Genomic DNA, 23,563 nt, shown 5'->3' with positions numbered 1-23,563 from the left:
TGAAAAAGTGTCTTTATTCAATTTGAAGTTTACCACAAAATTTAAATGCAAACACGAAATTGGTTCGAGAACCTGTTCAGAACAATTGATCAAAAGTCAGTAAAAATTCATACATTAAGAAATTGACAGTTCCAAGAGTGCACCCATAAAAAATGAAATTTAGAATGGAAAAGGGAAAACAGGGCCGGGGTACACCTCGCTCCAGATCTTTAGTGCAGCACATGAAAACTTCAAATCACCGCTAGTATGATAGCGGGGAGAATTATACATTACAAAAAGCAGAATTATTTAAAAGAATTAATTATTTTGCAATTCTAGAAGTGGAGCTCAGACAAACAAGTTAACAATATTTACAAGAAATGCACCTAATATGATCATCAACTGACGAAAGAAAAATACAGTGAGCTCCAACGGAAAAAAGAAAAAAGAAAACAATTTTACAACAGTTTGCTATTTACTCTGTCCTACTATACCTCAAGATTTGATTGAGATTTTGACGACAGAATTAATGCTGCTGCAAGTGAATACCAAGAAAGCCGGAAGGATTCCTTCTGCGATCAGCACCTTACAGAGGAGCCTACTTGAAAGCCTGTATATTTCTTTTTCCTGACGCTCGCTCCTGTATCACATATGTTTTATCCCACTCTAGTCTCTTTCACTAACCATCTTTGGGGCAACCCAAGTCAATTAAATAAATTTACATTATATATAAATAGGAGGGATCCTTATGTGAAAATTCAATTGCAAAGTGTCTGTCCATTATTCACCCATTGTACAAAAGTATCAGGATATTCCTCTAGAACTTTGGACTGGGCATCACGGTAGGATAACTCTGACCCAGTTCGCTCTCTTCCCTGAGAATATTACACGAATAATTAGCTTCTGAAATGTGAAATAAAGGCTAAGGCAATTCACAAGTCAAACTCACTTTCAACTATTTCAGGACTAATTATGGACATGGAGCTATTGTGATCCTAACTCAGTAAAATACTATGCACCAAATACATTTCTACTTTCAGATCAGACACAGCACAACATAAATCTTGATATATGTCATGTTCTTGACCTGTCATTATCGATTCGAGGAAGACCCTCCCCAAAAACATGAAACATCACTTTTATTGAGATATCATAAAAAAACTAAATGAAAATCATCATACACTTGGCAAAATAAACTAAACATGTATAAGTACCACAAAAGTAACTTAATTTACTTCAAATTCAAATAATTGTCTGATCCATTATCGTAACTGTGAATAAAAAAAGGAACGTGTCATCCATGTATCTTAGAAGCTGTATGCCCGTGCTCTATAAATACCATGTCAGAACGGCCGGTACCTTAGTGTTCGAGTCTAAATCGCTAGTGGAGGGAGTATCTCCTCCTATAATAACTCCATTGACAACATTTTCTGAAGAATTCCCAGCAATAGAAGAATTGACAATTGAAAACCTGCATTCAATATCAATAGGCCTTACAAAAATTTTATTTGGAGATATTATATAATGTAACTGAAGTAAATCTACTTCGGAGATATATGTGATGTACATCATACACCCTAGAAACATTCACAACCCAAAATTGTAATTCTCAAATATATTCCACATTTACCCTTCCCTGACCTATTTTGTTGCTTCCGTAACTCTCCCACCCAATACTAAAATATTTAGCGAGTACAAATCTCTATTGGTATCTATATAAATGCTTCTCTAGATTGCGATGAAGCATTACCTCTCAAATGGCTCTTCTTCACACGAATTTCCAGAAGAAGACAGCCAATCCAGGTCAACAAAGTTGGAACTGCTGAATGAAACATCATGTGCAGAATAGGAAAAATGTTCACTATCAAGGTAGCGCTCTCTTAGAGCGTCTCCAAAAAGCTGTCTACGAGGCATTGAGGGAGTGTACCTAAACAAACAAGAATAGCAAACCATTTATAAGATAACTAGATAGACAAAATCAAGCAGAAAATAACTGAATATGTCATCAACCGAGCAAGAAGCAAGAGGTGTTTATTTTCTATCTTTATTTTCAATTCATATGATTTTATTATAATTACAAGTGTCACTTTTTTATTCACTATCATGTTATCTAAGCTTTGTAAGAAAATGATAAAAAAACCATATCATTTACACCATTTGCATCACAAATTTTAAAATCACAAACTAAAACCATTAGAAATGCTTGAGATTGTTAATGACAAAAAAAAACAACTAAAAACACCACTAAGTTGGCAGCTTGTACCAGTACATTATGAGGTTGTTGATACAATTTAGCTTACGTTATGCACCGTAATCTGGCCCTTCCAACATGAATAAAAGAGAAAAAAAAGGAAAAGCAGAGACTGTCTCAAATAGAGACTGTCTCAAATAGTCGAACAAATCTACCCTATCACGAAAACATTTGTTGACAATCTTGATTACTTTAGTTACTTCGGTTCTCAAGCAAAAAGGTATGCTGTGAGAAGGCATAAAAATATTCAAGAATATTTATATGTTGACTGAACTTCTGTAGTTGCCATAGAACAACGTGTGATTCATTGAGGTTTTCAGAAATGGTATGGGAGGTGACTGTGGCAGAGGTGGGAATTAAAGTAGGATTAGGGTTCTTATCAGCCATAGAGACCACTAAGCTCTTGATACCACAATTGAATTAGAAAAAAAAAGAGATAAACTGAGTTGTTATTTCTTAGTGAAAAAGTTGTTATAGGAAGCTATTTATAGGGGATCTGTTCTGTGTTGACAGCTGTACATAATATAGCTATCTTGTAACTAGTAACTATTCAAGAGAAAGGCTAAGAAATGCTCTGTTTACAATATATTCACAAGCCACATTATGAAATCATCTATCAAGTATCAGCACTTTCTCACCTCAGTAAGATGAATTAGTAACTTAGATCTATAAATTTTAAGCATACTTATTCAAAACTAGATTATCCAATGGGTAAACAGTGAGTTGATATTTGAATCTGGGACGTCACATTATGGGAGCACCATTTGGTGTATTTTTACTGTGGCTGAAATTGTCTCTTCCTACATATCATAACCAGATTACATATTAACATTCACATTAATAAGTACAATTACAAACCTTGAAAATGCCATGTCACTCTCAAATGTTGATATTTCAGGCGACGAGTCACAAAAATAATTGCTTCCTTCTTCTGATTGGTTCTGCAAACCTAGCTTTGAGAATTTTTCAATATTTGGATTTGAGGTTGACGTAGGTGTGGACTTGCCATGAATAATGCTTCCATCTGAGAAACACCTTTTGACAAATGACCTAAAAATTCATAATTCAGACCACATAAGCTGCATCATCAAGAACTTCCCCGCATACATCTTTCACATTATAATAATGATATACAGAAGAAGCCCACAATGATTTTGTAGTATCAAATTATATGCTATCTCTCATTTAACAAAAAAATAAAATCATGTCACAGTGCTAATATCCAGCCAGCAACATTCCATACAAGTTTTAAAAGACTTCAACTCTTCAAATTAAAATGATTCACCAACTCTCCATCTAAGACAAACGGATTTAAAAGCTATTCCTGCAAATCACCACAGCTACACTTTAAATCATCGTAGTAAATTCTAACAGCAACTTGATGACTGTTACATACCACAGTTAAAAAATGCCAGGCTCATTAGCAGACAGATTTGCATACGTGAAAATGCAAAACACGTCAGTTAGAATTCCTGACACTCATCATAAACTACACTAAAGTGATGAAGCAGAGAATGTTCCAGTCAAGTGAAGAAACCTATACATTTTTCATGAACAAGATAACATTTTCCCTGTGTATAGATAATCATGACCAATGTAAGTATGGATCCACTATAAGAAAGAAGCCAAGTTCAATGTGTATATCATCAGAAAGTTGACGCTTGACACTCATGCCAACAACTAATTATCCCAAACCTCTATATAGGAAGTACTCTTTCTATCTTGAGAATAACTATATGAACAATCACACCAGGCTAGGGCTTAGGCTTACTACCTCTCATTTCAAAATTTATTCTTAGTTCCTTTACTTCATCATACAAAGAGAATGTGTTAGGAATTATACCTAAAGTAGAAAATGTTGTATGAAATTTCAGATGGACAAACTCTAACAAAAATCCCAGGTCTTTAATCAAGGACCAATTTACACAAGAATGAAAAAAAAGGTGTTCCATTCCCATATATTAAATCCAAATACCTTGCATCATCATCCCCATGTCTCCCTATATCATAATGTTGATCTGAGCCCAAATCCCACAGTGCAGGCTTACCCACTTGTGGCTGAAAATGCCCCAGGAATCTGTGCCAAGAAAAAGTAAAGACAAGTTTACATAAGACAGTAATTGGTTAATAACACCAAAGAGACAATCTTTGCAAACAGGTAATATATAATAACAATAGAATATTAATATTATAACTAGTATAGATGATTTAAATTGGAAATAGGATAAGATCACAATCAAGTCAAAAATATGGGAACTTCGGCAGATTCAGAAACAGGTTAACATTTGTGCAAGATATAAATAAGTTCATTAAATTTAGACATTAGATAAATTTAAATTTGCTTAAAATTTGGTTGAGTTGTTTTAAATATAATGTGAATTTACTGTTTGATGATTATTTTTTAAGTATTTAAATCATACAAATTTTAGAACCACAGAATGCTCACATATGTAAGGATGAAGTGATGATATTTTGACTACCTTATCATTTCATACAACTACTCTACAACCACATATATTATAGTTTAGTCTAAAATTTAGATATTACCCATATAATTTAATATTTTATATTAAAGAGTAGTTGTCATGTGGTTGGATAAAAATTACTAGTTGTAAAAATATCATTTTTCTTGAGGATGTTTCTCTACCTGCAAATAAACCAGTTATGAAATAGGATAATGGAGTGTTCGATGACTGTTTCAAGGGAGATCCAATTTTAATTTTACAAAGATATTAGGGAGCATTGTTGCATTGTTGCATTTTTCCTTTTTTCTTACTTTATTCTAAAGTCATTTGCTTTCTTCTTGGAGGATACATGCCTTACAGATGTTCTTTCCCTCCTTTCTTTTCTAATGAATTTCTAAAAATAATGCTACTATGCCCAACCATAATCATAAAAACATTTCCCAGTGTGGAGTTTATATTGCACCAGATCTTAAAAATACAATATATGTAATGCGATTGCAACTGCCTTCACAACTCACTACAGTCAAAGGAAATTCATTTATTAGGGATATATTATGTACAACCCATAGAAACTAACGTTTTTCTTCTTTAGGTTTCCCAATTATGAGAGTTTGGAAGGGGGGCAATTAATGGAAACTTGGGTATTATAGGTGCCCAAGTTCCCCATCAAGCACTCTTGGTGGAGTGTTTAAGTGTTTGCTCCCCCTTAAGAGATAGCTTTTAGGGTGGGTTCCCAGATTGGGTACTTATCAGTAGTGAATTAAAGTTATATCGAAGTACACAAGATATGCTGCTCTAGCTGTCTTTGGAGTTTGGATGAAGTGTTTTCAAACTGTTTTCATGTCATGGTTTCAATTTGGAGTTCAGGACACAGCTTTTACAGAGTTAAAAACAGATTACAAAGCTTCCTGTATTAAAGCTGTTGTTTCTTTGTTATCATTGGCAGTGTCAATCGGAGGAGGATTTCCTATCCTGCTGTACAATCCAAATTTTCCTAAAATAGATTTTCTCAAATGTCTTAGTAAAAGACCCTTTAGAGAAACAGACAAGCTATAAATCCAACCATGGGAAATCATATTACTTCGAGACAAAAAACAATTAATAAATACATGACTGTGGCACATACATGTTAATTGCATTTTGCTTCTCGGCATCCATGTAAGCATTGCTGCAATATCGTTGAAGAGTCCTAAAGAACTCCTGGGATTGTGTTGCAGCTTTCCATTGTCCCCTCCTCTCAGAGAAAATCTACATTGCAAGTGGAAAAGAAGTTAAAGAGATGCAACTACGTAATCCAAGAGATAAATCTATTCTCAAATCTCAATATAAATGAGAAAGCAAACAATACTACTAATACAATTGAATCCAACTCAGATAACATAGCAACACATTTAGATAGGCATTATCGGCAGTAAACCACAATATTTTTCACTGGCTGATTGATAGAGATTTCTCCTTTCTTATATCTATTTCTTCTTTTTTCTTCCTGCTAAAATTGTCTTGAAAAAAAATAAGATTAACAATGATCTTGTCTTTTAAAAAGTTTAAACCCAGTTACAAAGTTAATAAAAGCTTTGTTTGAAAGATTTTGAAAGGTCAGTTCCCTAGATAGATTATAACTACTAACTGAAGCTATTGCAAAGAACATCATAACATAAGTAATCACCTTGTTGTGTGCAGCAGAACCACCATACTGGTGTGCAAGTGTGTCACCCATCCGTTCATAAAATCCCATCAAATCATCACTTACAGGATCATCAAGGTCCATTTTCAGGTGATCAATAATTCCTAGAGCATGAAGCTGGTGGCCAAGTGCAGCCAACCCATACGCATATTGTGCAACATTTGTGCGATCTAAGCAGTCTATACAATTAGTTCGAAGAACCCCCCTTTGGAACATGGGTGGCTTGACAAAATGATTTCCGTTAGCATGGTTGTCTTCTCCACTGGGTTTCTTCTCTAAATTATTACCATCTTCATTGCCAACATCAACCTCTCTTGTGGGTTGAAAGCTTCCCTTATCAATATTGTCATATGCAAAACTTTAATATAAACAAAAGATGTTAGTGGATGAACTTAACATCAAATATTAATGCCTTTTTTTGCAGTGCATGCATTCACTCACACCTTAATAACATTTCTTAATGCTATTAGCAGAAAATTTTATATCATTGTACACTATCTTTATGCTTTTTCTCAAGATTGTCTTCATGCTTTTCTCTAGAAATTTCAAAAATACACAGTGTATCAAAGAAATGGTGAAAGGTGTTGGAGGAAAATGAAAAACTTACTTAATAGATGGCCATTCTTTACATTCCTCAGGTCTAGGAGTTGGTGACAGTTGGCAATATAAAAAACCTGTTAATGTCAAAGCATATGCAGCCACTTTTCCCAGAAGTAGCAAAACATTTGTAGCTTTGCTAGAAGTAGAAAAGATAAAAAGACCATAAAATTAAATTAGCTTATTCAGAGCACAGTTCTAATTTAATTGTTAAAAAGAAAAAATTGTATGATAAAAGACTAACCTCTGAAAATGTTTAAGATCCCAATGAAGAAACCTTAACCTGTTCTCCTCTGATAAATCTTTGTTAATGAAATTAATTGCATTACCAAACTCAGAACGAAGAATGGACTCGCGAGGCTTCCTCTCATGTGACTGTTGATTAAAAAGTAACAATATCAATTACAAAGGAGTCTAACCAAATTAAAAAAAGACAGAGAAACAAATCAACACCTTTTTGGAATAAAATACAAGAAAAAATGCTTATTGGGGAAATTAGACATTTGATAAGAAGAAAAATAGAAAACTACCTTTATCAAATTCAAAATTATTATGGGATTCCCATATCTTTTGACAAGATTTTCAAAGTGAAGTCTGGTAGCTTGATAATTCTGATCTTTCTTTGACACTGAGGAAGACCAAGTGATAACATAAGCAAACAGATAGTGCCTCATACATTAAGTGGAGAAGAGAAGACAAGAAAAACATAACTCGGAAAGTGCTACAGTATTCTGGAAATGGGAAGACATACATATAATATCAGGCTTAAGATTTAGACGTGAAGTTTCCTGCGACCAGAACAGAGGGATTGAACCTCGATTCTGTACAACAGAGCATATTTGGACTGGAAGACCTTCAGGAACATCTTCAAATACAATTTGCTCTGTCTCCACATCATTTGCTACTCTACCCTTGTCATTTAATCCTCGTCTCAAATACCTATATAACAATACCCACATAGATGAAGTTGCAAATTCAACATATAATTCCTGCAAATATATAATATTAGGATCCTGACTATAGCTTAGAGAAATGAGAAACTCAAAATTAAAATAAAGCTGGTATATTTGGTAAAATTGACTTGCACTGAATTTCTAGTAAGGAGTCTGATGGGAAAACTCGGCACTCAACTTCTCCATTTGAAAAAGAATTCTAAATTTTGTGTATTAGTGGAAAATATTCATATTTCATAAAATACAAAATTATATTAAAAAGGAAGTTAATATCACGTAATAACATAAGGAAAAGGTTGCTCCTGAATACATTAGGTATCCACATGCAACATTTTTTCACTTAAATTTATTATCAGTGCAGTACCTTTTCAATTCAGCACTAAAATTAAACGGGCCTGAGTATTTTAAGCACTGAATCTGATAATATGTTCACAACCTTAAAGGCTCTGTTTTATTCTTTAAAACGAAATCATCCATTAATGAGTAAGTGCAATATCCTTTTTTTAAAAGGGGGAAGTGGAGTATTTAGTGCTTTATTGTGAGTATTTGACAGGAACAAACAGGATTGGAAAATCATCCTTTGATATCAAGCAAATACTGCCAACTGATAAACAGTTGAAAGAAATCATGACAGGGCAACTTCGTTAGTTCATACTGTAATTAATGCCCCTTTCCTCATATACTTTACAGTTGGTAACATTTAATCATGGATGAATCCAATGTGTAAGTTCTTGCTTTATATAAATCCTACAATATTTGAGAGTCAAAAACACTTCACAGTATCATTTCAAAGAAAATTCAATCCTTTACTCCATTGGAGAACACCACAACAACAAGCACATCAGGAAATTTAACAAAAATTGGGTCTTAACTTCAGAGCTAGTCAATTTGCCAATTTCACAAACTTCAATCTTACCTTGCTTGCATTTTTTCATCTTAATTTATTTTTTCGCTTTTACCTTTGTCCAATCTTCTAGTTTTAAGAGTATTCTATCAAACAGCCAAGGAATTTAATATACCAGATATAGATGGGTTCTAGATAATATGACCTGAACATAAATGAAGAAATTTCTATTCTTCCATATGACAGTATATACAATATCACCCAGATTTAATATAACCTAGCACCATGAAATACAACAGACCAGGGGTACAGACATCACTGAACTGGAACAAGGTAATGATATTATAACAGCACAACTACACAGCCATAGAAAATAGCCTGAATCTAATTTGAAAGAAAGAACATGTGGCGGCAGACTGTTAAACTATAGGAAAGAAAGAGACATTGAGCTGAAATCGTATGTCTTTGAGACAAAACTAGTGGCTAAATAGAGAAGATTTGATATCGTTTAATAATAAAGACGTAATAGAGAATAAATAAAAATATTCCTAATAATACATTTATAATCTAGCTATTTCTGATTATAAATGATTTATCCTTTGTTTCTATAATCACAACACTCCATTGATGGAATTTCTTGAGTAGTCATGATTCGGTTCTAAACATGATCAAAATCTAGGTGCATGACACAAAGGATCTTAACCATGTAAAACTTATCCAACTTCTTATCCTTCCAAATAATGAACTTCTAAGAACATCTTCAATTCTTCAAAAATTGATTGAGCTTGAACAATAAAAGAAGTCATGTCATGATCCATTTGTTTAATAGATATCAATCTATGAGAAGACTCATAAAGGTATTGAATATCATTTTGCAAAAATAATCTTGGCCTTCTTCGAAAAGGAATTACATGTTTTGAATGTTGTAAGAGTTCCCAACATATTGGGCATATTGTCACAACAAGGCACAAAGCTGAAAATCCATCTCCTTCCCATCTCCAACTTTCTCTTATGGTATTTTACTATCATCTTCATAGTGATCATGAAAACCTTGACTAAGAAACCAAAACTCAACAGATTAGACCATGATAGGTATTTTTGCCATTAAGTTTTTCAAAAGTAATATTGGGTAACCAAGAAAAAGAGTGGATAGGACCAAAGCCCATTTTAGATAAAAGAATAGAGAACATAGGGGTGCAATGGGGAATCATCAAGGTTTCCAAGAGAGACTCAACACCAAAGGGAAAAAAAGTTTGAAACCAGGACTACAAGGTCAACAAGAGAAACAATGGTGGTGTTCATTTCGATGAACACAAGGTGGCACATGCCCTGACATATCTAGCTTAGCCATAGAAAGAGGTTGCACATGAGGAGTAATTTGCTTTGAGACTGGATGGGTTCTCTGTCACTTGGAGCGACACTCTAGATCTTATGCATTTTGACAAAAAATGTGGTAGTCAACATCAATGGATACAAATCAACAAGAAGAACACAACCAAATGCTTGTTGGAGAGAAAAGGTGACAGTGGACAACAGCGAACACGATGGAATCACCAGACAGTGACACAGTGATAGAGTGAGATTGATCCGCTCTGATACCAACTTGAAAGAGAAATATGAAAAAAATGCCTAAGAGATTGTCAATCTTAGCTAATTCATTATAAGAATTCTTACATCAGAGAGATACAAAAAAGTAATGATCTACCTTCACATAGGTCAGATAGGTAAAACAATGCATAAGTTAACCCATTCAATAAGTTACACAAATCTGACAATAATTTTAAACAAACTAAACAAGACATTCTATATTTATAGAGCTGCCATGGCAGAAAAACAAAACTGCAAGATAAGATTTTACAGCAAATTCTTCCATTCCAAATTCAACAAACAACTCAAGTGAAAGTGCATTTTGGAATAAAAGTATATAAAATAATCAAATGCCATGAAAAGCATAAATGCTCAACATCCCATGCCTTCCAAAAGTTTTCCAAAATGAATGAAGTAGTTGAGTTGGGACTCATTTAGAGAATTAGCATGAGTCATAACTATGGCCCTATGGCCTTGGATTGCAAGCCATCAACAGTCAATAGAGAGGTTCGAGACCTAGATAGACAATCCTCATGAGTGAAGTTGCAGATTGCTAATATTGCTTCTATAATTCTATTGGAAATGAACCTATCCTAAATCAGTCCTGTACCGCCCTGGTAGTCGGAAGTGATGACGTGGCACCAAGCCACAGAGTAGGCGTGTGGATAAGGCGCCAGAGTTGCAGAAGGGAAGGAAGTCGGGTGGTTCGTGTAATCGCCAGTTATTAAGTTGGCGTGCTCCGATCTTCAGCATGCCAGGCGATCGCCCAGTTGAAGATGAAGTCGCCAGAGGGTAAACTCAGGCGACCAAGTGATTGGAGATCGCCAGAACAAAGCACATCGCCGAAGCTGAAGGTGGTGCAGATTATGAAGGCGGCCGGCGAGACCACAGGGAAGGTATACGAGAGCACCCTGACTCGCCCGTTCCAGTAGAGATCGCACTCCCAAGTTAGCTATGCACTGGGCAGTACCATGCATGAGTAACTTAGCCAAAAAGAGAGTCAGAAGCAGCGCCCAAGTCAAGGAGGCTCCAGATGATGGCACGTGTACGACTGGATGCGAGCCACGTGTCCAGGACTGCCAGGAGAGAGAAAGTGACCAGGTATATAAGAGTTCTCAACGAACTTTCTGAGGTACGCACGTTCAGATTATACTCTTTACGCTTGCGAGTTCTAGAGCTTACTGTGAGGAGAGAACATTGCACGGTTCCTTGAGATTTCTTGAGTGTTCTTGCTCTTAGTATTTGGTGGTTCTGTCACTGACTTGGGCGTTGGAGTGCGATCGGCCGCAGCGGCGCCGCTATGTTCTTTTGCAGGTTCTTGAGGTGGATCTTGAGGAAGGACGGAGGTTAGAAGCGGTGCACACGTCGATCCTTTGACGAGGCAGTTTCCAGCGTTCTGGTCAACAGGCAGGATCAAGTCCTAAAAGCTAACTCAAGGAGACAAGATTGCCCAAGCCTCTTAAAGAGTATTATGGTTGTATTCCCTGTTATTTTTGGCAACTTAAGACACCTCCATGTCCACAAGTGGCTTAATATTTGGAGCATGTAAAGTTCATAGGACTAAACATTACTAGGTGGCATCACATAAAACTCAAATACTAGGCCTTAGTGAGTTGAGGTTAGCAAGTGGCACTAGTTTTGTGAGCTCAAACATGACATTGACTCCATTCAAACTAAAAGAATTCAAGTTTTATCTAACAAATCCTACAAAACTAACTCGTAAATGTCCTCCACTTATATACTTTGATAAGGTCATATCTCGAGTTGATGTGAGACTTTCAACACTGAGGAGTGGACATCCCAAACTTGTAAGGTTAGGGGTTATCCTCACCTTGTATATATCTCAAGTTGATGTGGGACTTTCACACACTCCTCTTGCTTTGAGCACTAGATATCTCAAATGTGAATTTTGTAGGATTGGACATCTACAAGTGGTCCTATAACAATCAAATAATACATTGGTTCAACAACAATAATTAGGATAAACTCCAATACCATATTACAACTTGGATTTAAGCCTAATTGAGTCCTACAAAATTAGATTGTAGGGTAGGATTGTCATCCACTTATATAATTAATTTAAGCCAATGTGGGACAAACAATGATGTAGGATGTCAATGCAAGTGCTCACAATTGGAAGGATTGAGATTTAAACAATGAAAAAGAATGTGAGGTCAAGTTAAAACCACATAATTCAGGCCTACATTTTTTTAAATGTATGGTTTTAATATAAATCAAACTAAATTTAAAAAAGGTTGATTTTACATGAACATGAGTAAGTGATCACAGAAAGACATGAAAAGAAAAGGAGGAGAAAACAAAGGGACGATTACTTAGACTCCTTTGACATCTTAATCCTTCATAAAGTACTAGTGAATAAAACAAAACAAAAAGTAGCATATATGACTATTTGCTATTTGACAAGTCATGGTGTTTTTGGAACCTAGGTATCACATGCTCCCCTGAATCTACTCTCAGGGGCAGAAGTGACCAATGTAATGTTTATAAAAGAAGAGCTACGAAGAGAGCAAGAAAAAGACACAAAGTTTAACTGTTTGTACTACAATAGCATAGTATTGCAGCATTCCTTATTCAATTTTGTGCATTTTCAGTTTCTTTACCCAAAGTAAAAGATGGCTCACAATCAGGATTTATTTTAAGTGTCTAATATTATATTATATAATTCATTGGCTCACTAGAATAGGACTCGTTCATTTTTCATCATTAACAATAGCTTAGTCTTCTATTTTTTCCAGGTTTCTAACCTCAAGACAGTCCTTCCAAAAGTGCTAGTTTAGACCTCCTAGCCACAATTTTACAACTTATTTTTCTCTAAGTGCTAAATTTTCAATCTCACACCTCTTAAATCAGTTTCAAGTGTCAGAGTAAAATGTACCGTATCTACTGTCAAACACACTTCCTACACAATTAGAATTTACAAACTACTATATTCATCCTTCCAAATCCAGGTTTGTGAGACATGGTTGTCACATCATGGATCAAATAGTTAATCAGAGGGTCAATCTATCTCTTGACGCATGAGAGGATTGATTATTGAAAATTGTATCTAATAGTAATAATCAATAAAAGATAATCTAGAAACAGAACAATATCTTTATGCCCTTTTTTAATATGCAATGATAATTATTGGTAGGGTTTCTTTCTCCATTAGAACTTAGCAATAGAGATTCTTCTGTTCACATGCCCTCTTTGTTCCAGACATGATTGTTAGATCATGGATCAAAAGGCTGTCTTCCAAATCACAAAGCATAACATAATGTAAATTGTACAATTCATGATCATCAATTAATAATCAAATAAACCATATTTTTTACACAATGAACAGTGAAACTATGTATAACGTAGAATAGTTCCTTATTTCCATTTTTATGCATATTAATTACTAAGATTTCTCCATGATCTCTCTCTCAACATCTCTCTTGACAAGAATTTTAGAACCTACCAATAGAACCCCTATGTTATAGCAGCCCATCTTGTTTCTCTGACTCAGTAGAATGCATCTCAAATCTCCTATTTTAGGGTCTCTCAACTTTCACTTTCAACTTGACCAACCCAATGTCATCATCTTGTTGGAAATCTCACATATAACCAAGCCAAATTTGTTTGGGTTTATCATGTTACCAGCTATCATGCCCACTTCTATTACCATGCTCGAGATGTTCAATACTTGGCGTAACACATTCACTAAAGATATGATCCAATTTTAATATACAATTAAGTGTAAACATCACCTTACCAAGTTGATTTATGAGGATGAGTAGGCCTAAAAGTCCACTTTCAAAAATGGTATTGTGTCACCTGTTATTAGGTTGAACAACCCATAAATATTTATTTCCACACTTAAGATGTTTCATCCTCAGCAGAACATGGTGTGTTGGATATCCCATATCAACTAGATATACGACCAAGTCAGATATGTTTGGGCCTATCGTGTCATCACTATTAGACCTCCCTCTATTGCCACACTTGAAATGTCTAATACTCAGTGTGAGGAGGTGTGTTAGAGATCTCGCATCAACTACAAATATGGTCAAATTATAGTATATAAGTGGATGCAAACATCGTCTAACCAAGCCGGTTTGTCTTAGGCTTAAAATCTCCTTTCCTAGATATCCTTTGACCTAAGGGTTATCATTGCCAAAGCAGCCACAAGACCCCATTCCTCAGTTGTTGGTTTCTAGCCATTGCCTTTGCAAACCTCAGCCAAAGGGATTCTGAACACACCCATCCATCATTGCCTCATAATCAAGATTCTTTCATTCCAAGACTATATGGTGATTCAGAATGTTATGAAGCCAAAAATTCTAAACTCCATGTAAATTTTATCGATTGGGAGAGGACTATGGACTCGCTTCAAATCACAACTTAAGCAACTTTGACTATTATGTTGCCTGCTTTCTTCTTTTTAGCATTCCTTGTTATGTTAAGAAGCCTTGCAAAGAGGTTGCTTGCTTGTCAAAACTTTATCAGGTAAATTTCTCTTCAAATATTAATTCTACAAAAAGTTATAGACAAGGATTCCATGCGTCATTTCTATATAATTACGTATCACTATACTGAAACTTTAGAGTCGTAGCAACAAGTCAAAGCATGTAGAAAATATGATCAGGGCATAAGGAACACAAACTCAACACAATGAAATTTTCATACCTAGTGCCAGCATAATGGCGAGATCGTCTTGCAATGAGAGTAAGAATGAACTCACGCCCGGATATTGCAAGTGTTTCCTAAAGAAAACACCAAATAGACATTAGAACTTCAAGCATGAGTTGACACAGCACAACTGCTTGATCTGAACATGAGATATTAGTACATGACCAAATACTTATTAAGGTATCTAGTCCAACAATGAAAATTTAAGAAGCAATATCATCTAGATGTGTTGTACACTTGTACTGATACTAATAAAAAGAAAATAAAGTATATTTTTATTGTCACTTGAATGAGTCATATTAGAATGGTATTTACTTTTATGAGAAAATTTTATCAAATATTCTTGCAATGGCATGAAGAACCATTTATAATCACCTGTTTAAAAAAGCCGTATACTAGTGCAACTGTCCAAATAGTATTCTGGAGGTGATTCCTAATTCCTCGAGTCAAAAACTCATTCCAGACAAACATGGTCTCATAAAGAACATGGCCTGTCTCACTATCACACAAATTCCTTTGAAGACTACGCATGATATAGTATGAGTAGCTAAAATAGAAATCCTTTGTAAGGTCAACCATGAAGAGGAGCTTCTTGTATCTAAAAAGTGAATGAGAAAAAAAATAATACAAAACATCAAGAACTATAAATTTGAGATTAGACCACAATATTTTGTCTAAATCAAAAGATGGTAGCAAATAGCAACTTAGCAAGCATTAAGAATAATCACCAAATAACTCAATTTTATGCCACATTTCTATCAGGAGCAATAAGTAATCAAAATTGAGATCTCAATAATCTGCAGACATGTTTATAATGAATAAAAAGGTTTGTTCACCTTTTGACATTATTTTTATTTAGGCCAAAGAGATGGGATGCAATTTTAACCTCAAGTTTTCCATAAACTTTCATATTAACTTTAAATATCTTATGAACAGTAGGCAGTCAAAATAATTCAAATTGAAAGACGATACAAAAAGAATAAATCTGAAGCAACATTCTGTTTCAAATTATTAAAGGAAACGTAGACAGACGCTAGCATTCAGAAATGGTAAATATAAATGCACATGTATAATGAGCATCCCTTGGGGTAACAACCAGTTTTTCTTTTTAACTACAAAAGTAAAATCAATATAACATCCAAGATTAAAGACCTATTCTCGTCGATGTTAGATTCAACCGAAGGATTTTGCAGTGGAATCATCTCACTCTTTGAGACAGCATATACCGTATGACCACAGATTGCACCAATTTGCCTTCTTTTTGTGATGAGAACCATGTAGTATGGCCCTAAAAATTTTATGAACCCTGAATGCAGAATAACATATCAAGATATAAACTGATAACTTGTCAAAGGTCAACTGAAATACACATCAGATCTACATACCAACAATTCCATAACAAGTTGTAACAAATTTCAGGCCACCTGTGGACCTGTTCCCCTCATGTATACGTCTCAACAGATCAGAACATTCACTTTCTGTATATGTGGTGGAATCTTCAAGCACACTCAGCTCAGAGGGATCTTGACGATCAATCTTTAACACTCTCCAATAAGTCCTGCTCTTGTCCCTTCCTATCATGTAAAAGTTCTGTGGCACAAACAGGGTTAAAAACTTTTAAATAAACAGACATTTGATAAACACAACTTCAAATGTGTCCAATCATGTAACTCAGCATTTTCTTAAAATGTGATATCCAAAGTTTAATATACACATTGGATTACAACAGGCATGATAATTCAACTATGCAATTGTAAAACACATAATCTAAAGCATGAACATAGGCCATAGGAGACCCACTTTTAAAGTGAAGAAAAAATCCCACTCTAGTGCAAAAAGAAATAGGAAGCATCATCCACAAAGAAGCTCACATGTATACCATAAAAATAAAAATTACAGCCAAATTTATTTTGCAAATGCAAAGAGCCATTATAATAAAGCAATAAATTAAGTTTTTGTTTGGATGAGCTTCTCCAGAAGTCCTTCTAAGAAAAAAAATAAGAAAAATATGAAATTAACTTCTCCGTAAACCAAAATTAATTCATGCACAAGTTAAAATAAAAATTTAGAGAAACTATATGGGAGAACTTCTATAAATTACTCATGCATGAGCTAATTTTAGCTTATAGAGAAGCTAGTTTCAATTTTTCTTCTTACTTTTCTCTCTAAGAACAAGAAGCTCTTCCAGATACTTATGGAATGAATTTATGTAATTAAATACTTATGTCTAGCGTCTTCTTCGCCAAACTAATTCTCATACTGTAAAACAGCGAACCAAGAAAAACTTTACACGAATATATTGTCGTCTACATCATACAAGAAGTCCACCACATTGGATGATAAGCTAGTTTCTTGTTTCCTCCACAAACTTTTAACACTATTATTCCAGAATGAAAACAAAAAAGAGTCGCCAATAGAGATCCCCCGAAAACAAGCATTTCATCACAGCATACGATGGGGAAAGAAGCGCATTGACCTTACTTTTAATATGATTTACCAGCGTATCATAGCCCCTCAACTCAATTATAAGCAAGAGGAAAAACAAATTCCCACGCTTATCTTCTTCTACAATACGTCAATACAGAACAAGCCAGCCAATAAGCAACTAAGAAATAAACACGTAGCAGTAAAAAATTTAGCTACAACATATTTTTCACACGAAAGATCAATTGCGACAAAAACAACGGGATCTCAGCACAATCAGAGTTCAGAGCTACTACAACAACAACTCAAAAACGAAATCGGAAAGAAGAAGAAAAGTGCATAATAGCATACAAATACGCACCGATAGAGTCTCATAGAGCCGGAACTTTTGCATACAAATATTTGTGGGAGGAGGAGGAGGAGAAGAGTGAGAAGAAGGTTCATTCTCCGAAGATGCCATGGCTGCTCCTTCGCCCAATTATTCAGATCCCCCGAGCCTCGGGCTCAGAGGGAAACCATCAAAATCGCATGCAAAGTATAGCCAATAAAATCACCCAACGTTCTCGCACACGACGATCACCACCACCTAACACGAGGAGAAGCCAAAAAACCACCAATGCTCCAAAATGCACAACTCCATGCTCTCAAAAACCCTAGGTTGCTTCAAATACAGCATTCTCCTCCACCCAAACTCATCGACACTCCCTCCCCATTCCACCGCCTCTTCCTCCTGCACCACCGTCACCAACCGCCCCCGCCATCACCCGCGGCAACCTGAGCTATGCTCCCTCCGATGAGAATCAACCTGAAAACAAAGAATCACCACCGCACAGATCGAAATTTGACAACCCACGGATTGCGTGTTTTTATAGCTCTGAAGCGGAAGTCACAGAGAATAAATCACGTGCGTGTTTTGAAAACGGAAACTCCAAACGCAGCGTTTGAAGACAGTAGCGCGAGATCGAAGATAAAGAAGAAGAAGAAGAAGAAGAAGAGATTTGGAAGGTTGGAGAAGAAAAAGTTTGGCGAGCACGGGAACGAACGGGAAGAGAAGAGAAGAAGAACGAGCAACAGCTAATAATTGATTCAATTTTTGTTTACTTTTTATTTATATTATTTATATATATTATTGTGTATTTAATATTTGCGAAGTTGTGATTTATTGACAGCTCAGTGCTCACAGATCCAAAGTAGAGAGAAGAAGCAAAGCCACACATTAAAATGTCAACAAAACAATTAAAAATCTCAAATAAATAACTATGAGAAGTTATTTTCATTTTATTATTAACTATATATTGGAGAAGAGATCGTTTTGCAATAATTGAAAGTATTATATGCGATTTTTGTATAGTCTCAAATCTGAATTATTGTTCGCTTCAACGACCGCGGAGTAAATGTGATTGTGAACTAACGTGACATTTAAACTTTCTTTCTCACTCCAATGGAAGAAAGTCCCATGAATGAATCTTGTGCATTACATAAATATTTCTAAGGAAACATCAACTACTAGCTTCTACTTCTAGTATTGAAAATGCGAACCAGAAAAGAACCAAGAAAAATAAGTTTATAGACTCTAACACCAATGAAATCATAATACAAATATGTTAGGTGATAATGTATAATATGTTAGGTGATAATGTATAATTATATAATAAACAAAATTAAAAATTCAGCTATTCTTTAATTATATAATAATAAAATAACTTATAAATATTTATTCAGCTATTATTTAATTATACAATAAAAAATATTTTATAGAAATTTGGTCTTTCTATAATTATATATAATAATAGAATATTTTATAAAACTTATTCAATTAAAAAGCCTAATGAAGATATACGATTTCTCCGCAAAAATTGTAAACTTCATACACGATTTCTACTTTTTTTAGTTTTTTTTTTAATTCTGAAGGATCTTATTTTATTAAATTAAAAACATATATTTTATATATAATTTTAAATGAGTATATGAAGTATATGAGTTTTTCTTTTTTACAAAAAAGAATTGTTTGAATTGGCAATTTCAGTATCATTAAATTGTATAATCATATATGATTTACTCGGTTTTTTTTCTTAAATTAGTTTACAAAAATAGATAAATCGTCAACATAAAATATACTTTTTACCATAAAAAAATGTGATCGTATTAAAAAAAAATATATATGAGATATACTATTTTAATTGGAAATTGTATTTAGTATAAAACACATCCGATAAAATTGAAACGATAATGAGAAAATTAGCATGATCGTTGCACAAGTATGACACACAAATTGAGAAATATATGATTTTAATTAAGTATATAAAATATATGTTTATAATATTTTAATATATGTTTGACAATATTTAAAATTTAAAAATTAATAATAAAAAATTAGATAAGTTTAACTTATTATTTATAATTTTTTTATATATAATTAAAAAAAAATAGTTTTTTATAAAATATTTTTTTAACTAAATAAGTTTTTATAAAATATTTATTTATTATATAATTAAAAAAATTAAATATAATGATAGAATATTCGTATTATTGATTACGTCTAGCCTGAAAATGATGTAAGTTCAATTTATATCTCATTTTATATTATTACTTTTAAAAATTTGTACACTAATTATTTTTTTAAACAACAATACGACATGTCAACCGATAGTTAACCACATCATTCCAAAGGTCACGTTATCATGTTAGGGTCTTCTCCAAATGTTGCACAATTTGGACAACTCCAACTTCAATCCACACACAATCAATCACCACAAATATTTAACTTCATGGATCACCACCATAATTTGTTTGTCAAATTTTTCTACCAGCAAGTGCCATCAACTTACACTAATTTTTCATTGTAAGGAGATATTTTTTCTCGGGTACATCGCATATGTTTTGTACTTCAACAATGACATTACCCTCTGCACTTCATCCAATTCATATTATGTGTTGCACTTCATCCAATTCATATTATGTGTTGTTATCGACCCACAATGTCTTCAATGGAGTATGAAATTCCATTTGATGACAATGAAGAAGAAAACAATGATGATGATAGCCCATCTCCACTTAGACGTCCATCAAAACAAGAAAGAAGACATCATGTAAGAAAGGATCTTATAATTCTTTAGGTTGTTAAATTACATAATTTTTAAATTAAATTGTCATGTTTGTGTGCTTTCACTTAATATCAAACTTTAATAAGTTTTTTAAACATATTTTTTTTTTTTAACATTTTTGTTTTAGCTTTCCGGTTAAAGGTTTTTTTTGTTTATTTAAGATTTATTAAGAATTCAAAATAAGTTTAATGTATTAAATTATAAAATTATATTTAATTTATTAATTATATATAATAAAAAATTATTTTTAAAAATTCAGTCATTCTATAATTATATATAATAAAAAAATTATAAAAACTTATTTAGTTAACATTTTTTATAAAAAAAACTATTTTTCTTTAATTATATATATATATAAGTTATAAATAATAAATTAAACTTCTCTAATTTATTTTTTTAAAATTTTAAATATTAAAAAAAGTATATTAAAATTGTTATATATTAAAATATTATAAATGTATATTTCATACGATTAGTTAAAATAGTATATAGAATATACGAATCTATGTTTATTTTTAAAAAAAAAATTATATATTATAATATTATAATATATATATATATATATATATATATATATAATACGATTTCTAGTTAAAATTTTACATATACGATTTTTATTTTTTTTTAAATCGCTAACACGATTGACGATTTTTTTTTTATTGTAAAACTGTATTCTGTGTTGATGATTTACTTATTTTTGGAAAAAAATAATTTATTCATTTAAAAAAAATCGAAGAAAATTACACCAGTTTAAGAAGAAAAAAAATACTTCTATATGTTAGATATCTTTCATTGTACCAAGAAGGGAAATGACGCAAACATGAATCCTTTGATGAATTAGTAACCAATGGAAATGTTTTTTATTAAATTAATTAAGATACTTTTAGTAATTTTTAACTAATTTCTAATGTCGATTATTAGATATACTCTATTACACTAACTGCATTATTTATTATAATCATATTTATAAAAATGATTTTTTATTAGATTTTAGTTTTTCTAATAAGGTCATTCTTAAAAAAAATTATAAATTTAGGCTAGTCGTGTCAACACAAATTGTTTCAATTTGACACGACTCATTTTGTCATGTCATATTGAAGTCGTGTCAATTTGGCACGACTTCTGTCATGTCATACTGAAGTCGTGTCAACTTGGCACAACTTCTGTCACGTCATATATATATTTTTATTTTTAATTTTATTGTTGATATATTTGGTAGTAAGTTATGTAATGTTAAAAATTAATTTGATACATAACTTTCTAAGAGTGTTAGTTTTAAGAAACAAAAATTGGATAATTGTGTATGGATCAAGTTGACACGACTTTAGTATGACATGACAGAGTCGTGTCTAATTGGGACGATTTGTGCATATGAAATCGTGTCAAATTGGCATGACTTGTCTAAATTTGTAATCTTTTTTAAACAGATCCCATTTTGATAAAAAACAAAGAATATAACCCCATCATGGTCAAAATCCAAAAAAAAAAATTATAATTTATTATTAGTTGTGTATTCACTTTCTCCATCCTTTGCTACTTATATTTATTAGTTTTTATATTAATTAAATATTTTGTAACATTTGAGTTGCATAATGTAGAATACATTATGCAACTATAAGTAAGATATTTTTCTTTAATAATACACAAATTAACTCTTTATTATCTCTTTCTCTTTAATTTCTTAGAGATAATATTTTATAACATGTTGATTTTAAAGAAATATTTTTATTACTTTAAAAAATATTATAATCATATAAGAAACCCGATAGAAGATTTATTTTTTAGCTGGAGAATTATTGATTTTACTTTACCCAAACAAGGACCTCATTATTTTGTTTCCATGTCATGTCATGTCATGATGTTATTATTTTTGTTTTCATGTCATATCATCATGTTATTATTTGACGCAAGCTATATTAAAATTATTTACTCTGTTGAATTGACCCAAGCTATAAGTCACATTTTTTTCATAAATTTTAGGCTTTTACATTATTTGCTTTATAAATTATGTTTTACATGATATAAATATATAATTATTTATTAGAAAAAAAACTAATAAATTAAATCTGATTCGTTTGTCTCACCTTTTGGTTTTGTAACATTATATTGAGTTTAGTACTAAAATCAATTTAATAAATAGCAATGAATATTAGTTAATTGGTATTAGTGATTTTTATTTAAATATTTTTTAAATTAAAGTGACAAAAGTAAAGTTCTTTATAAGAAAAATATTAAGAACTAAAGAATGTTTAAAAATTAATTTAATAGATTTATGTATTTATGTTTTTTATTTAAAGTTATAGAATTAAAGTTGTTTCATATAAATTAATGTTTTTATATCTATATTTTGTGGTACAACTTGTTTGTTTTTTAAATCAATATTTTGAATAATCTTATTTAAAATATATGTGAATATCTAACCAAAAATATTTATTAAACAAGTAACAAAATGGATAATTAAACAAAACTAATTATAGAGAAAAAATAATTAGTAATTATATTAACTAAATTAAATACTAGTTTAAAGATTAAAAAATTATTGTAACATAAAATAGTTTTTATTATTAATAAGCAATTTCTAAATTCTTAAAAAAAAATACAATATCAACCAAATATATTACAATACACCTTACTTCTACAATGAATCTAAACTTTTCCTATAATTTCCCTAAAACATATTGTACAACTTACCTATAATTTAACCTATAAAATTATAAAAAAAAAAACTAATGACTCCTATGGAACAAAATAATTAATTAGTCCATGTCATTTTTTCTATTCAAAGTTTTAAATTTTAGAATCACAGGTAAGCAAGTTCATAACAATTCAAGGGAGACATTCATGTATTATTGTGATTGAAATCTCCAAAACAACCATGATAACAATTTCAAAAACAAATTAGAGGTTTAAACCACTAACCTCAATCCATAACGTAATCACAATCCAATTGAACAAAAATGTCAATCACACCAAACCACTCAAAAAGGAATGAAGAAAACCA

At 32.3% G+C, this 23,563-nt stretch overlaps 1 protein-coding gene and 1 non-coding gene across 2 annotated transcripts; one reads left to right on the top strand and one right to left on the bottom strand.

The window, feature by feature from the left end:
- Positions 1-229: 229 nt before the first annotated feature.
- LOC137823138 (phosphoinositide phosphatase SAC3-like) lies at positions 230-18,650 on the bottom strand. Its single transcript, XM_068628281.1, has 16 exons — positions 17,820-18,650; positions 16,420-16,624; positions 16,187-16,340; positions 15,410-15,632; positions 15,032-15,108; positions 7,728-7,915; positions 7,507-7,604; positions 7,221-7,351; positions 6,987-7,115; positions 6,362-6,737; positions 5,822-5,943; positions 4,206-4,307; positions 3,089-3,280; positions 1,730-1,906; positions 1,339-1,450; positions 230-854 (listed from the first exon to the last, which is right to left on the bottom strand). Exons 1-16 carry the CDS (start codon positions 17,916-17,918, stop codon positions 738-740), a joined length of 2,502 nt encoding a protein of 833 aa, XP_068484382.1. The 5' UTR covers positions 17,919-18,650; the 3' UTR covers positions 230-737.
- Positions 18,651-19,647: 997 nt separating this feature from the next.
- On the top strand, positions 19,648-19,752 carry LOC137823217 (U6 spliceosomal RNA). The gene has a single exon (XR_011083087.1). It is a non-coding gene; the product is annotated as a U6 spliceosomal RNA (small nuclear RNA).
- The last annotated feature ends 3,811 nt before the right edge of the window (positions 19,753-23,563 follow it).

This window comes from Phaseolus vulgaris, chromosome 9, assembly GCF_000499845.2.
Source record: "Phaseolus vulgaris cultivar G19833 chromosome 9, P. vulgaris v2.0, whole genome shotgun sequence".
Lineage (NCBI taxonomy): Eukaryota > Viridiplantae > Streptophyta > Magnoliopsida > Fabales > Fabaceae > Phaseolus > Phaseolus vulgaris.
The sequence above is the reverse complement of the archived record's forward strand: the minus strand, read 5'-3'. Positions and strand labels throughout refer to the sequence as shown.

Bases quoted from the DNA above. Each gene is read 5' to 3' on its own strand.
- LOC137823138 (XM_068628281.1), bottom strand. From the start codon at position 17,918: ATGGCATCTTCGGAGAATGAACCTTCTTCTCACTCTTCTCCTCCTCCT. The intron at 7,116-7,220 runs GTTAGTCTTTTA...TTCTACTTCTAG, and splicing joins GATCTTAAACATTTTCAGAG to CAAAGCTACAAATGTTTTGC. The intron at 855-1,338 runs GTACCGGCCGTT...TAATATTCTCAG, and splicing joins ATTTAGACTCGAACACTAAG to GGAAGAGAGCGAACTGGGTC.